General features: G+C 41.1%; 1 protein-coding gene across 5 annotated transcripts in view; it reads right to left on the reverse strand.

Annotated features, from left to right (window-relative positions):
• MYO6 (myosin VI) overlaps positions 1-15,821 on the reverse strand; it is a 106,859-nt gene that overhangs the window by 58,174 nt on the left and 32,864 nt on the right. For all 5 annotated transcript variants that reach the window (XR_014218508.1, XM_082218247.1, XM_082218246.1 and 2 more), the window contains exons 3-9: positions 11,146-11,215; positions 9,285-9,358; positions 8,300-8,429; positions 6,080-6,185; positions 4,853-4,908; positions 569-666; positions 274-438 (exon numbers count right to left, since the gene is read on the reverse strand). Coding sequence is in view for 4 of the 5 variants with exons in the window: in XM_082218247.1 (XP_082074373.1) it covers positions 274-438; positions 569-666; positions 4,853-4,908; positions 6,080-6,185; positions 8,300-8,429; positions 9,285-9,358; positions 11,146-11,215 (699 nt within the window). In the remaining variant the exon portion in view is untranslated. The remainder of the gene's footprint in view (positions 1-273; positions 439-568; positions 667-4,852; positions 4,909-6,079; positions 6,186-8,299; positions 8,430-9,284; positions 9,359-11,145; positions 11,216-15,821) is intronic.

A 15,821-nucleotide genomic window follows, 5' to 3' on the forward strand; every position in this document is an offset into this window, starting at 1 on the left:
TTACAAGTTGAAGATGCAACCACTTTCGGCACAAAAATCAAGGTTTAGTACAGGGGTAGCCAACTTGGCAGCTTCCAGTTGTTGTTGGATTCCCAACTCCCATCAACCCAAGCCAGAAGGGACAATTGCCAGGGATGATGGGAATTGTAGCCCAGCATCACCTGGATGGCACCACATTGGGTACCCTGGTTTCATGTCTGCATTGAAACAACAACTTCACTGTAAGCATCCTGCAAGATGGAGGAAAGTGGGGAGGAAGAACAATCAACTCACTCTAAAATTATCTGGCGAATTTAAATAGAGTTTCTCTCTTATATCTTCAGAGGCTCCAGCACACAGCCTGTAGAAAATATGGTAATTCCTTTCTTCTTTGCCTTGAACGCAGATCCTCGATTTCTCCAGCAGATAATGTGACACAAATCCACCAACTACTGAATTCTAGGAGGGGGAAAATAAAGCTTTTCTGAATGAGGAAATGGTTATGTTTAAAGGGATTTTCCAAACGAGATTACAGAAAGAAAAGGGAAGTTCCTGTGCAAACCTACCATGCACAAAAAAGTACTGATACCTTTTCATTGAAATGGATTTCGACAAATTTTCCAAAGCGACTACTGTTGTTGTTACGAACGGTCTTTGCATTTCCAAAGGCTTCTAGAAGGGGGTTGGCTATTAAAATAAGAATAAAATGAAAGTGGATTAATATGATTTTTTCCCATTTGAAATAAAGGTGGGGAGAATAATTATTTAAAGCACAGAAAAGCAAAATCCCTAAATGTGTTACTCTCTCAAAGAATTTGAATATAATTACATTTTTCAATATAAATTATAGGCAGACACCTCATCTTATATATTATAGATAAACACACAGTCATTTCCACCCTTCCATCCTTTTTACAATACACAATTCAAGAAAGAAACCCTCAAGAAAATCTATAAGGCAAGTTAGACTTTGCTGTAGTTCTTAAGATGCTGCCTAGAAACGGTCAGCATTATCAGGTGAGCAAAAGCTAGCTTTGGACAGAAAATAAATGTCACACATTCAATAGCTTGTTTAAAGCAACTGCAGCTGCATCCCCAAGCACATGAATTATCTCATTCCTTGAGAGAAGGACAATGCACAAGGCTTGCTAGCTGCTTGTGTGATCCCCAGATCAGGGCAACTATCTAATGATAACGGAAAGGACAGCCCTGATCCCATGGCTCAGCTACAAACACAAACAGAACCACTGGCCTTGCAACAAGCAGGTGCCTGGAATCTTGCCCGGACTATGGCCTTTAAGCTGCACTGTCGCATCACTGGGCCAGCAAAGACTGCACTCCTCCTTCAGCAACTAACCGAGCCATCAAAAACAATGCAAAACAGCATAAGCACATGGCCACTTGCAATTGTGGACTGCTCTCCCCAGGGAGACGCCCCTGCCACCATCTTTATCTAGTTTTAGGCTCCAGGCAAAAGCTTTCTTTTTCACCCGGGCTTTGGGCCCTGGATTTGAAGGGTTTTTAAGTATCTTTGGCCTCTTCTAGTGTGGCAGGATCTGTAAGTCCTGTCTTTTATTCTGCTTATTGCAGTTGGTTTTAGTATTTCTACTGAGCCTATGAGTTACTTCCACGAGTAAAGCAACTAATAACTGATACAAGATAATAATTATAGCAATAATAGGCTATAGTTTCCCAATGGTAAGAAAATTTTCCATGCAGGGCAGGTACAAGGCAAATTAACAATATTAAGCAGATGCAGGCATCATTAATACAAAACAAAGCCACTGATATCGCTCATTGCAATATCACCATAAGGAAGGGATGGGGAACCTGAGGCCCTCAAGATACTGTTGCACCACAACTCCCATCATTCCTCACCAAGAGAAATGCTGGCATGTTGTTAAAGGTCCAGCACCAGTGGGGAGGCCCACATGTCCCCACACCTGTTCTATAATTGTCCTGCTTGACCAGACCACAGTTTATGTAGTCCAGCATTCTATTTCCAACAGCAGAGGCTTCTGGGAAATCTTAAGAAATGTATATTTATCACTGCCTCTGCTGTATCTCCCACCATTTGGCATGTAATATCAAGCCTCAGCAGGGATGTTGCACTCAAGGAAGTCCACATTTAGATCCCGTCCTCCTCAGATTCACATTACTGCTACACACAAACGTTTAGCTAACGCCACATTTTAAAATTGCCTTTGCCTCAGAAAACATTTATCTGTTTAGTCCCAACAATGTTTTAGAAATTGGGGAAGGGGGGGGGAGACAGAAGTACAAGCATTAAACAGGAATTTGGACTTCTGTCTCTAAGGATATTTAAAGAAAACAAAAAAATCAGTACTGATCTCAAAATAACAAAGAAAAGCAAAGATGATAGCTGACAGCTCTCAACCAACTTTTTAGTTTTCTTGCATGTGTGTGTTTTTTCTTTTTTTATCCTTGATTTGTAACACATAAAACAATTTGGGTTGGTAGGTGACCTTTCAAGCTATCCAATTTGTCAGGCAAACACACAAAAGAATCACAACAAAGACTCAATGTTTACAAGTACTTCAAATGTGAGATTTTTTTTTTTTGAAGAGGCTACAAAAAAGGCTTTGTGAACAAGTCCTTCTGTTGTAACAATGCAGCCACACTGCACACATGCATGTTAAGATGTGCAAAAGAAGACGGGTGCTAGTGTGCAGCGGTGGCAGCTGTTCTAGGTAAGAATGTTTTTTCAAAGCTTCCTCCCCAACCCTTTTGCAAAAAAACCTCAAACCTCTAGGTAGCAAGGTTCAGGAACTGTGCAGCTTCAAACGCTACGTCCAACTGTCAGCCATGGATTTGGAATGCCTATGTATTTGACTGTTTTTAAGAAACATCGTTCTCAGGTCTTTCATCATTCACTAAAGGTGGACACATTGCTCTCTGTTTGACACTGGCTAGAAAGCAGGGGGAGAGATGCTCAGTCTAGCCTACCCTTCAGTGCCCCAGTGCAATGTGCCCGTTCACAAAGGCACACATTGCAGGACTTAGCTTTTTTCTTTATGTATCTAAATCTAGCTTTCTTTCTGTCCATCTATCTATATCTGGCTGCAACATCATATGGGACAATTTTAATTGCCCAGCTGAACAGGAGACTCTTCCTCTCCCATGTTATAATGAGCATACTGACTCAGGAATGAAATCAGGCATAAAAGAATTAAGAACTGTAGGATGGTACCAGAGGTACGGAAGGTGGGTGGTTCTATCCTTTGCTTTGCGCCATTCTATCTTTTTAAGCTTCTGAAAGAAGAATGCAAATTTGGAGAAATTATTTCTCATAACCCTGCCATGGTTTCAAACCTGCCCTTCACAGAAGGGGTGCTTCTCACCTAAGCTACCTTCAGATTGTCTCCATGCAGAGAACCTACAGGCGGGAAGGGGAAGTGGGACTGTGCCACTGGCTCCACTCTCAACACTAGCCATGCTACCTAGACATCCATGTGCTGACGGCTGCTCAATCATGCACTTTCCCTATGTATGGAAAGCCAGGGCAGGAGGTGGGGCTTGGCCAGTGGCACACGGCCTTTTACTTCCTTAATCCATGCATAGTGTCTACATGTGGATAATGCCTCAGTGAGACTACAGTACAGAGGTGGGCGACCATTTCCAGCCTGGGGGTCATATTCCCTTCTTGTGAAATCTTCCTAGGCTAGTTTCTACACACATTCATACATGGGCACTTTCTGTGCTAGCTCCCCGATTGTGGAATGCTCTCCCCAGAGAGGCTCGCATGGCGCCATCATTACATGTTTTTAGGTGCCAGGCAAAAACATTCCTCTTTACCCAGGCCTATGGCTATTAAATATTCTATGGTCTGTGAAAGTGTGGCAGAGTGGACTGTTATTATTATGATTAGTTTACTATTAGGCTGCCTCTCAGTATGTTTTTTATTATGTTTTTATCATTGATGTTCTGTAATGTGCTTTTAATGTTGTACACTACCTGGGATCTTCTGGTAGAGGGCAGTATATAAATTGAATGAATGAATGAATGAATGAATGAATGAATGAATGAAATAATATACACTCCTCTCCAGCAGGAAAAGTAAGAGCTAGAGGCAGGATCATAGTTCAAGGGAAGATTTCTGGGTCTGCAGAGAAAGGTTTAGAGTAGGGTTTTCCAAAACTCGGTTCTCCAGCAGTATGGAGTTCCCATCATCCCTGAGAACTGGTCCTGCTAGCTAGAGATGATGGGAGTTGTCGTCCAACAACAGCTGGAGACCCAAGTTTGGGAAACATTGGTCTAGAGGGTGACTTTTGGCCTCAAGACCTGAACCCATTTCTGCTCTAATATGGATGAGATGAGTGACTCCAAACCCAGATAAATTATTGTTCTTGTATGCACAAGACTTTGCTCAAGCTCCAAAACTTGTCATAGCCCTCTCATTACAGACTCACTCTTCTATAACTCAACCCTGGCACACCACGGTGAAGTCTTCCACTGGTGCTAGTACAAGAGTTCATAGAACAGGTTCAGGTTCTACTTCCACAGATAGTTGCTTTTGCATCCAAGGCCCTGAGTCTGGTAGAAGTATTTCTGATTTGGATTTAAAGAGAGAAAGGAAGTTCATTCCCGATTCCTACAGACCATAACCATTCCGAGGTCAAATGCTGAAAGTGCCTACTGTTTGTCAACTGAAGCTTGACAGAATGAGACACCCTCATATTTGGTATCTTGGTAAGATAACTGGGCACATTCATTAGTATACTTTACAATACATGGCCTGTTATAAGGATGTTACAAAACACCACATTTCAAAATGGCAGTGTGATACCTATTTCTTGCACCTCAGCTAGTTATTGTTAATTTATACAAATGAAATTTAAGCATGACAAAGTACCTTCTACAATTCTGTCATCAATATCTTGACCACTGCCATAGGATTCAGTCAAATACCTGTGTGAGAGAAAGAAATGAAATGTAATCAAATATATGTTTTCATATTTATATAACCATCACCACCCCAGGAATAATTATCGAAGGATGGCTATATAAATAGGATTAAATAAATGTCACCACATTTATTGCATTACTTTACTTGAGGAACAGCAGACAGTGCCATTTCCCTCCCTCCTCCCTGGTTGTGGGCTGCATCCAAACAGTGGCATAGCAAGGGGGATGCAGGGGGTGCCGGCCGCACCGGGCGCAACATCTGGGGGTTAGGGTTAGGGGGCGCAAATCCACGGGTTAGGGGGCGCAAATCCACGGGTTAGGGGGCACAAATTACTTGCCCTGCCCCGGGTGCTGACAACCCACGCTACGCCACTGCATCCAAAAGTTATGCAAGTGAAAGAATTTTTGTGCAGTCGGGACCTCCAGATTACAGCTACCTCTCCTGGTAGGTGTGGAACTTTCCAGAAGAAAGTCTGTGGTGTGGCACCACGGTGGATGTAATGGAAGAGCGGAATTGGCAAAATCAGACAGACAAATACAAGGAATTCAGGAAGACTTCCCTGAGGGGTGTGGTGCCTAGGAAAGGGTTTTCAGTGACCTTATGGGCCTGCATTTGGGGGGAGGGGCAGAATAGAGAGGTTGGGGAAATGCTGCTATATAAGCAGTGTTCGCACATGTAACGTTTGGATGGAACCCTAGAATGTATGTCCTGTGTCTGAAAAAACTGTTTTTTATCCTAATATTTTTTATCCAGTGAGACAGCATGGCAAATAACTAGTGTCTTGGTATGGGAAGACCTCAGCTGAAGCTGACCTCTGGGTCTATCACTGATTCTCAGCCTAGGCAATTTCACAGGGCCATTGGGAATATAAAATGATGTTAAACCCATGAACACCATCCCTGAGTTCCTTGGACAAAGGGCAATAAAGAAAAGTAAATTATGAGGGCAATGAAAGAATCACGATGCGTATTTTGAAAGCTTCCTGTCACCAGGAAGTCTCTGGGGCAGGTGGGGCTCCCTGTACCTAATGGAACCACCTTGGAATTGCCATCCACGCTGTTTTGTGTATCTGAATTACACCCATTAGGAATTTCAAGATTTCTTAAGAGAGATTAAAACAGCCAGCACACAGTATTTCATTCAATGGTAATGTTTTCAACTAGATATACAAACCGTAAAACAAATTTAGTGTTTTCTGTCTTGCCAGCTCCGGACTCTCCAGACACAATGATCGACTGACTCATCTTGAGTACTTTCATATCACGAAATGCTTTATCGGCTGAAGTAAACATTTAAGAGGACATTAAAATGGATTCATATAAAACAACACAGATCAATGTTTTCATTAGCCTTTTGAACACTATGTAATGTTCTTGTGTAAGCATCATCTGAAGTAATGAAATCGCAATGTTTTGAAGTACTCACCTGAACTTATTTACTGCCTGAGAATTCTTTCCAATACCAACAAGCAATGTCATGCTAGACCGACAAATAATGTTACTTTATTTATTTACAACATTTATTTCCCACTTTTATACAATGCAATCTATAAAGTGGCTGACAAATATATGAAATTCGTATTTGTTGTTGTTGTTTTAAGAAAACAAACACATTAAAGGAACTAGGTCCAAACAGAACAGAAGTAAAAAAGTAAAAAATAAAATGGGAGCTGAAAGAGCCCTCAAGCTACCTGTCTTTAACATGGCACCAAAATGAACAAAAAGCGGGTTAGAAGCAAATTTTGCTTTGGAGGCAACACCACTGAAAGCACCCACCTCACCTCCGATGGAGGAAGCCCATTAGATTATAATCTTGGTTAGTGGACAAGCTCACAGAACATATTGCACTAATGTAACCTGGAGACAGCCAATGTATGGACAACAGATTAAGATAGCTGGAGTAGGATGACCATGTGGATCTAGGGTGTGATGCATCCACTCATAAAAAGCCCACTCTGGATACAATGGTTTGCACTAACTACCAGCCAGTTACCAATACTCCTTTGGGGGGGAAGGTGGTGGAACAACTTCAGTTGTTCTTGGATGGCACGGATTATCTGGATTCATTTCAATCTGGGTTCTAGTTCTGAGACTGAATCAGCCTTGGTAGTGCTTTATGGAGAGAGGGACAGTGTGTGACCCTGTTTTCCCCACTCAATCTCTCAGTGGTTTTTGATACCATTGACCACAGTATCCTCCTTGATCGACTGTGTGAGATGGGAATTGGAGGCGCTGTATTACAGTGGCCCTACTCCTATCTGCACAGTCAAGTCTAGAGTAGCATTAGATGAGTGTTTTTCAACCACCTGTCAGTTCTGTCATGTCCCCAGTGCTACTTAGCATCTAAGAACCTAAGGGTCCTCTTGGGATAATCTGACCACTCTTCCCCATATATTTGTTAAGCTCAAGACTGGATTGCTGCAATGCACTCTATGTGGGAATGGCTGTGGCCATGGTTCAGAAGCTCCAGGTAGTACAGAATGCAGCAGCTAGACTGTCCCAACAGCATGCAACGTCTTGGCTAAAACATCTGCACTGACTGGTCATATTAACCATGCCACTTTCAAGGCTCATATACAAAGCCCTGAACTACCTAAGGACCTTAACATACCTTAAGGACTGCTTGAGCCCTTATATCCCAGCTTGATCAGTAAGATCATAGAGGAATACTGTTAGTTGACTCCCAAGTTACAGAGGCCAAACTGGCCTCTACAAGCCTGCCATTTAGCGTCATTGGTCTCATGCTGTGGAACACTCTTCCAGCAAAGATTCAGCAGGTACCATCACTTTTTAGTTTCAGGCATGCCTTGAAGATATTTTTAAGCAGAAAGGCCTAGGCAACTATTTAATTTTTCTGATCAGCCATTTAAACCATTTTGTACTGTTTTATGGTGTTTTATATTTTACTGCATACACTGCTATACACTACCGTGTTACGTTGCACGAAGCAGGGATCTAAAAATGCTTCTATCAATAAATAAGCAAGCAAGCGGAAGCTAGATCATTTTTCTATCAGACCATACAAAGCAGGCACACCAAACAAGGTTAATGAAAGGCACTTCTGGCTCCAGATGCTATGCAGGTATCCATGAGTGGACCTAATCCTTGAAGGAAATCATAATCCCAACAAAAACACGCAAACTACCTTGACCATGTTCAGATGGACTTCCTACCAGTTCTCCCATCTTGACTCAATTCAGATTCAGTTTAATTAGACTTCCTAAAATCCATTACTAATACCAGGCACCATCTTAGGACACCTTAGTGACTGGAGACAATTACCCATTTTTCTCTGTTTAAAACAAGTGAGAAAACACCCTAATATCATGAGCCAAATAAACAAAAAAATAATGCATCAGGATTGGAAGCAAAGGCAAAATGGTATACTACTTACCAATTGCATAGACATGCGGAGGCAGTGTCCCAAGTGATCTACCCTGATACTTTTTAATAGCATCTGATGAGTAAAGTTTAGGTATATCAAAGTACGGGTTCACTGCTATCAGGATGTTAGCTACGTATGTCTGCCAAAAGAAAACGTAAAAGAAAATCGATAACGGTGTTTCATTGATTTGGAATTTCTAGAGAAAGACTCTAGAGACTTACTACAAAAATCAAAATGAGAACGTGACTTTGAGATTGGACTTGTGTATCCATAAGGTCAATCTCATCGCTTCAAGAGCCACTTGAATTCAGAACCATTTTGAATTCAAAGCATATGTAACAACTGTGTGTGTTTTTTAAAGTTGCATTTGTTAAACGTATAATCTGCAATTAAGAACCGTTTCCAAAATTGTGCACTTATACACCAAGCAATGAAATTAATAGCAATAATCATAATAAGAGCCCAATGCAGACAAAATATGTAACTTAGGATTTAGGGGGCAGGAGTGCAGAAAGGAGGGGAAATGTATTTGATATAATTGCGTATCTGTTTCTGGCACCCTTGCAAAAGTTTCTTCCTTCTATTTCACAGCTGTCATTTGCCAGAGCAGATGGTGGGGACTATGTGTCATTTAGTCAGAATTCATTACATGCAATCAGGCAATCTGATAGCTACATAAAAGATTAAGGTGGCCAACTGAGCTAGGAAGGGTCAGAGGTGGCATGTGCTTGTTTTGTTTTGTTTTTTAAAGGAAGGGGGGAAATGCATCTTTGCTATTAACATGCCATATTGTTGTAACTCAGGGAAAGAGGAAAAACATGTAGAAAGGGGCTGTGGGGCCATACGTTATAAGCATGGGCCATCTGAGGTAGAGAAACCTTTGCAGGTTTGCCTCTTCACACACAGGTTCCCCTGGATTCTGGAACGTGGCTTGAGCCGTTGTTTGTGACAAACACCTCTACTTCCACATTTTACAAGTCAGTACAGTACTTACATAAATTCTGTCTTTACTGTATCGAACTTTTACATTGTGTAGGAGTGTGGCTTCGTTTAAATACATTAGCGAACCTACAAGGAAAGCACAGTGATGTTTTATAACACAGCGCGCACACACACTTGTTCCAGTTTTTATTACCTTTCTTCACCTCCAAGTAGTACACAGAAAACAAATGCTCTCCCCAGAGAAGCTCGCCTGGTGGCTTTAGGCAGCAGGCAAAAACAACCCTCTTATCCCAGAGCTTTGGCTAATTAAACACAATCTATGGCCTTTAAAACTGGGGGGGGGTTAATAGTTTTGTTTGTTGTTATGCTGTATATTTTTGTTGCTGTTTTTATTTAATAAAAAATAAATATAAAAATAAACTTTTTTATTTAATAAAATATAAATATAGAAATAACCTTGTTTATTTATTTAATACAAAATAAATACAATTATTATTATATACACACAGGCATAATATGTTTAAAATGGTACCTAAACATACATAGTGAGCCCTTGGGAGGACAAAAAATTTATGTTCCTCTCTTGGAAACACACCTACAAAACAGCATATCAGCTGAAATGGCAAGACTGATGGGAAAGATAAGAAATCAGGAAAACCAATTTGTGAAAGACTGGATTAACTTTTCAATATATTTGAGAGACCACTGTAAACATTTGAAATCATTGGCAGGAATACAATGACACTTGTCAAGTAACATGAACTTTTCATATGATAGATATATAATAGATAGATTACAGTAAAAGATGCAGGGGGGATTAGAAATTGAACCCATGGAGGGATGGGGGGGTCTGAAGGTTTGAGAGAACCTTGTTCTTTTTCTGTTTCTTTTTTGTGTGTATAATCTTTATGTAAAACTAATTTTAAAAATATTATTTTAAAAAATGGAAACATACCTACAGGAATGAACCTTACTTTTTGAATGGCTGTAGTACAGGCCATGATGAGTACAACAAGAGCCAGGAAGCAGCAACAGCACTCTGCTAGGAAACCACCCTAAACCCACATTTTGTGCTCTTGCACAAAAAGCTCGTAATAAGTCTTTCAGCAGACTTTCTTCAATCATAGGTGGAAAGGAGCAGTTCAAAATAAAATGTTAGCTGCCCATTTGTTCTCCAGGGATATATTGGGATAGCTTTCATTCTTTCCCCATACTATCTAACATCTAAACAAGCCAGTCAAGGGCAACACAGCTGCAGTTCAGATCAAGGTCTGTGTTGCTTTATTCTATTTGTTATATTTCGGATTCAGTGAGCTATACATCACAAAAATGTGTTCCCTCTCTGAAAAGCAAACCAGGGTGAACAGAGTTCATGGATTTGCGCATGCAGTATCCCCACGCCCCACACTTTCTATGTGCAGAAGGCTGAATCCAAATTCCAACCTCCACAAAAAGAAAGGCTGCTTCTGCCTGCAGTGTTGATCCAGTAGAGAGATCCTGCTGGCAAGAGGTGGGAGAGAGGGGTCTTTTGCCATTTCCCTCTCTGTCCCCCGCACCCCCTTGCAGCACTAAGGATCACCTTCCATGCTGTTCTGGAGGGGCTGCAAGAAGAAGGGGAAGCTATCAAAAGTAGCCTTCCTCCCTTCTGCTGGTGGGAGTGTGCCTTTGGTAGAATTCCATGTCAAGGATGCTCCCACCAGTGGCAAAGCCTGGTTCTGAGCCAGAGTGATTCAAACTAGGTTTGGGGCTCAAGACCCAAATCACTCTTTCAAGCAGAGTCTGGATCACAGGGCAATACACATCCTGACTTCGGATAAATATAGCATATGGGTTAACTTTGCAAAAATTAAAGATCTGAATGGGGAAATAAGTACATCTGGCTAGGCAAGCCAGGTTTTACAACTTTCACTTACAATTATCTTCCACATCCTTCTTACTGTCTTCTTCTGCAGGAAAGACTTGGTTGATAGCAGCATGAAAGGTCTGTAATTGAAAAAGAAGGTAATGTTGGCTTCAGCTATCAATTGAGAAGATATATGAAGAAACAATTTACATGAAAGCACTTTATTTAAAAACTGAGCAGCAGGGGGGAGAGGGGAGGTTCAGACATACCCAGTCCGTTTTTCTGACACACAGATTTTCCCAAAATGCTAATACCATTCAAATATCAGAAATGCAATAAAATAAATCGGGGAACACTACAGATTGAGGCTACTGCATTTGTGTTAATGGTCATGAGTTCCAACCTAGGAAGTATGGCAAACATACGGCAGTACATGGCTTAGTCCCATCTAGATTGGATTATTGCAAAGCTCTCTACTGGGGCTTCATCTGAAGAGTCTTTGGAAACCTCAGTTGAGCCAGTGTGCATCTGCAAGGATGTTGGAGATGACTTGCCCTTGTCCTCCCCAAGTTAGGCAAACCAAGGTATCTTTCTTTGATTTCAAACATCCTGGATGTTTCACTTAATTGAGCAGCAAAACTGTTATATTTTGCCTACATCTACACTTGACTATCCAATTTGTGATGTTGCAGGTTGGGTTAATAAAGACTTTAAATGTAATCCAGCCTTCAGAAACATTCCAGTTAAAACAAACTGCAAACATGCACCACCATATCAAATATTTTGTCGACTGCGGGTTACCCACCTGACAACAACAGAAGTGCTAATAGTAACACTTGGTAGACCCCAAACCCTTCTACTCATACACAAGGTTTTTGAAACTGCCCTTCTCTAGAGCAAGCCCACAACACCTCTGGAAGCCCTCCCACAAGGACCTCAGCATGGCACCCATGGGTGCTAGAAGCTACTACAAGAAGGACTAGTGTCCTCTTCCCTTTGTGCAAATTGTACACGTTCCATCAAAGAGAAGAGAGGTGGGAAGTTTATGTGGGTGACATTCTATGCAAACTTGCAATTGGTTGAAATGCAACCGATTTATTTTAAACAAGCAATTACACGTCAATGCAGACATTAAAATAAACATATGGTTCTGCTGAGATCAAAAGAGGATCAGTTTTGTCGAGAAGAAAGCAGACGGCAGAGGGGGATAAAGAGCTCGTGCTAAGTAAGACATATAGACAGTCATAATATACTAGATCCCTTAGCATACATTTTAAACACATTTCCTAGATTACACATGTATATTTGCAGTGCTTGAGCATGTGTTTTTACTTCTGTGTATCAGCTGCCCCGCTCAGCTTTACTGAAAATGGTTTTCAGACACCTCACATCTGAGATTCTTTGAAAAATGATTCTTAAAAAGACATTAGAATTAAAATAAATTATAAATAAAGGGCATCACTGTCATCCACTTAAAAAGTGATATCCAAATAAAAATGTTTCACAAGGCTTCACAAGTTGACTTTCAGCACAATTCAGTAAAATTTAGCTATGACCGTCCCATTAAAATAAATGGGATTTAAGCTATGAAGGAATGTCCGATTCCATCCCATTATCAGAGATCTCTTGATTTCAAAAAACATACCCCTTATCTGCAATGCTGGTCAGGATTCAGCCAACATGTTAATCACATTAATTTTCATGGAGAAAATGAAGTTTAATTTAATGTAATATCAAAATACCACGTGACATTTACATAGCATTTCCATATTTTCAAGCTGCTTCTGCAAGAATATCTTGCAGAAATCCTTACAATAACGCCATAAGGTGGATTAGTATTATTTACCTGCAGAAGCAGGACTAAGACCAAGAGAATGGCTTGCCTCAGGAGACCTAGTGAACTCACGGTCCTACATGAACTCACAGACACAAAATGGTTCTTAGTCTGGACTGCTCTGGTCTAATTCAAGTGAGGAAAAAGTGTATTAACAGCTAAATAAGGCTCAAATGTGGACAAGCCCATGTCTCATGGCAACACCTTCTGGAAGCCTGCATTTACTGAGAAAGAAATTGGACATATTTACAACACCCTCAACATTTTCTTGAGTCAAAATGAGAGTACCCCCTAAACATTTATTTAGAATAAAGCACTGATTATGCCTGAGGAACACCCACCAACTTCCTTCTCACCGGACTTCTTCCTTAGGCAATATACCTAGCTTCCCTGGCAGAAGGAAGCCTGTGGCTTCACCTCTTGACCTACAACTAGAATTTCCACCAACCATCAATGTGTTATTATTTGTTTTGCAGTCTTACATTCCAAATTTAGATATACAAAGGGTAAAAATAAATAAACCTACAACCTATTGATTTTCTGTACATTGTTTACCTGTGCCTCATGGATTCTTTGTGAGTCACGCAACAGGAACAGTTGCTTTTAAAAAAAACTGCTAGCAACCTTTTCAAAATAATAACCATATTTATTAATAGCATTACTAACTTCAGGGAACTCTAGACATTATTTTAACCTCTGGCCCTCCAGATGTTGCAAAATTACAGCTATCATCTGCCCCAGCAAGTGTGGTCAATGGACAGAGCTGATGGGAGTTGTAGTTCGGCAACTTTTGGAAGGCCCAAGATACTTCTAGTTGTATGACTGCAGCTGAAAATGGCAGCTAACTATCTAGCTTCCCCAAGTAACATCTAGTACAATTTGCCTTGTGTTACAATGTCACAACTTCCCACGTTTTGCACCACCAACAAATGATGGAAGGTGAGGGAAATCCATATTGTGGTGTCACAATATGAAGTAAGCTGCACCAGGCATTGAGTCAGATTCTAACTTAGTTAGTAAACTTTGGTCCTAATGTAATCAATCGGACTTAAAACATGGCTAACTTGATCCACTGGTTTCAATTAAGCCTAAGTATGGTGCAGGACACAAATACTTTGCTAGAGTGCCTTTGCCGGTGTGCCCCACCCAAGAGGCTCTGCTGCTGTCACCACCACTCCATAGTGATACCTCACTTATGGAGCTCCTTCCCATTGGTCGTACAACTGGATCTCTCCATATTGTCTTTTAAGAAACTTTTAAAGTTGCATTTATTTATTTACTTGGGCTTTTGGAGGAAGTTGAGGTATTAGGGCTCTTTTGAATCCTTGACAGTGTCTTCTGAGGTCACTTAATTTTAATGTTAAATTTAAAAGGTAAAGGTAAAGGTACCCCTGCCCGAACGGGCCAGTCTTGACAGACTCTGGGGTTTGTGCGCCCATCTCACATCTATAGGCCGGGGGCCAGCGCTGTCCGGAGACACTTCCGGGTCACGTGGCCAGCGTGACAAAGCTGCATCTGGCGAGCCAGCGCAGCACACGGAACGCCGTTTACCTTCCCGCTGGTAAGCGGTACCTATTTATCTACTTGCCCCCGGGGGTGCTTTCGAACTGCTAGGTTGGCAGGCGCTGGGACTGAGCAGTGGGAGCACACCCCGCCGCGGGGATTCGAACTGCCGACCTTTCGATCGGCAAGCCCTAGGCGCTGAGGCTTTAACCCACAGCGCCACCCGCGTCCCTAATGTTAAATTTAAGGACATTTTAATGTATACTGTAGTTCCGTTGTCTGGTTTTATATTATGATGCACACTGCTCTGCAGTCTTCAGCTAAAAGGAGGTCCGCAAATAAACTAGCAATAATTTATATTACTACTAATACTGCTAATATTACTACCACCATTAGTAGTTGGTCTGGACCCAATCCATTATGGGAGAGGAGTGAGCAGAAGCATGACCACGGTTTTCAGTGTCTATTACAGATTTACATCAGTCTAGTTCAGCCTGTAATCTATCCAGAAATAAAGTAGCTCCAGATCCCAGATATATTCTGTACATAAATTGGTATGAAACACGACATTTGCCAAGTATTCTTACAGAGACAATTAGCCATATGAGTAACAATTTCACCGAACAAGTATCTCTTACAAACTAAAATTAAATACATCGTGACAGCTTAAGTCTTGTTAATAGATCCATCTTAGCTTTAACATTGAACAAAGTTACCGTATCAATTTAAGTGACAGCGATAACAGAGGTTTTCTGTGGCCTACATCCACTTTGCCTCTGAAGAGGTGCTGAACCTTAAACAGACACATCGAAATCATTGCTATGACATTTCTCAATGAGCCTCTTACAGCCGCTGCCTCACAATCCAGCAGACTCTCAAGTATTATTGTCTTCCATGAATGGTGCTTAAACATGCTGAAAAATACCAACAATTGCTCATACAGCAGCGATTAATCTCAATTTTCTCAAAGAAGTATCCACAATGATTTTATAATGGATAATTTAAGACAGCTCACCTACATTTTAGGTTCCCTCAGCTAGAGAGCTACATAGATTCATAGAATTGTAGAGCTGGAAGAGATCCTGACACTATAAAGCAGTGTTTCCCAACCTTTTTTGGGCAAAGGCACACTTGTTCCATGAAAAAAATCTCAAGGCACACCACCATGCCAGATGGGGAAAGGTCACTTTTTACTTATGTAAAAAAAAATAGTAACAGCATAGAAGGTAATGGTTAGGCTAGCATCCCTCTTCCAAATATGCTAGGTTTTTATTTGCAGGGACTGTTCTACATGGGAAAGCATTCAGCACTGTCATTCTCCCATCTGCCATCTGAATTGGTACTATTCTGGGTCAACTTACTCTGCTGCATGTGTAGTTGAAAATGGCACCAAGTGTGGGGGAGGGGCA

The sequence above is a fragment of the Podarcis vaucheri genome (assembly GCF_965113315.1).
Source record: "Podarcis vaucheri genome assembly, chromosome: 3".
NCBI classification, from domain to species: Eukaryota; Metazoa; Chordata; class Lepidosauria; order Squamata; family Lacertidae; genus Podarcis; species Podarcis vaucheri.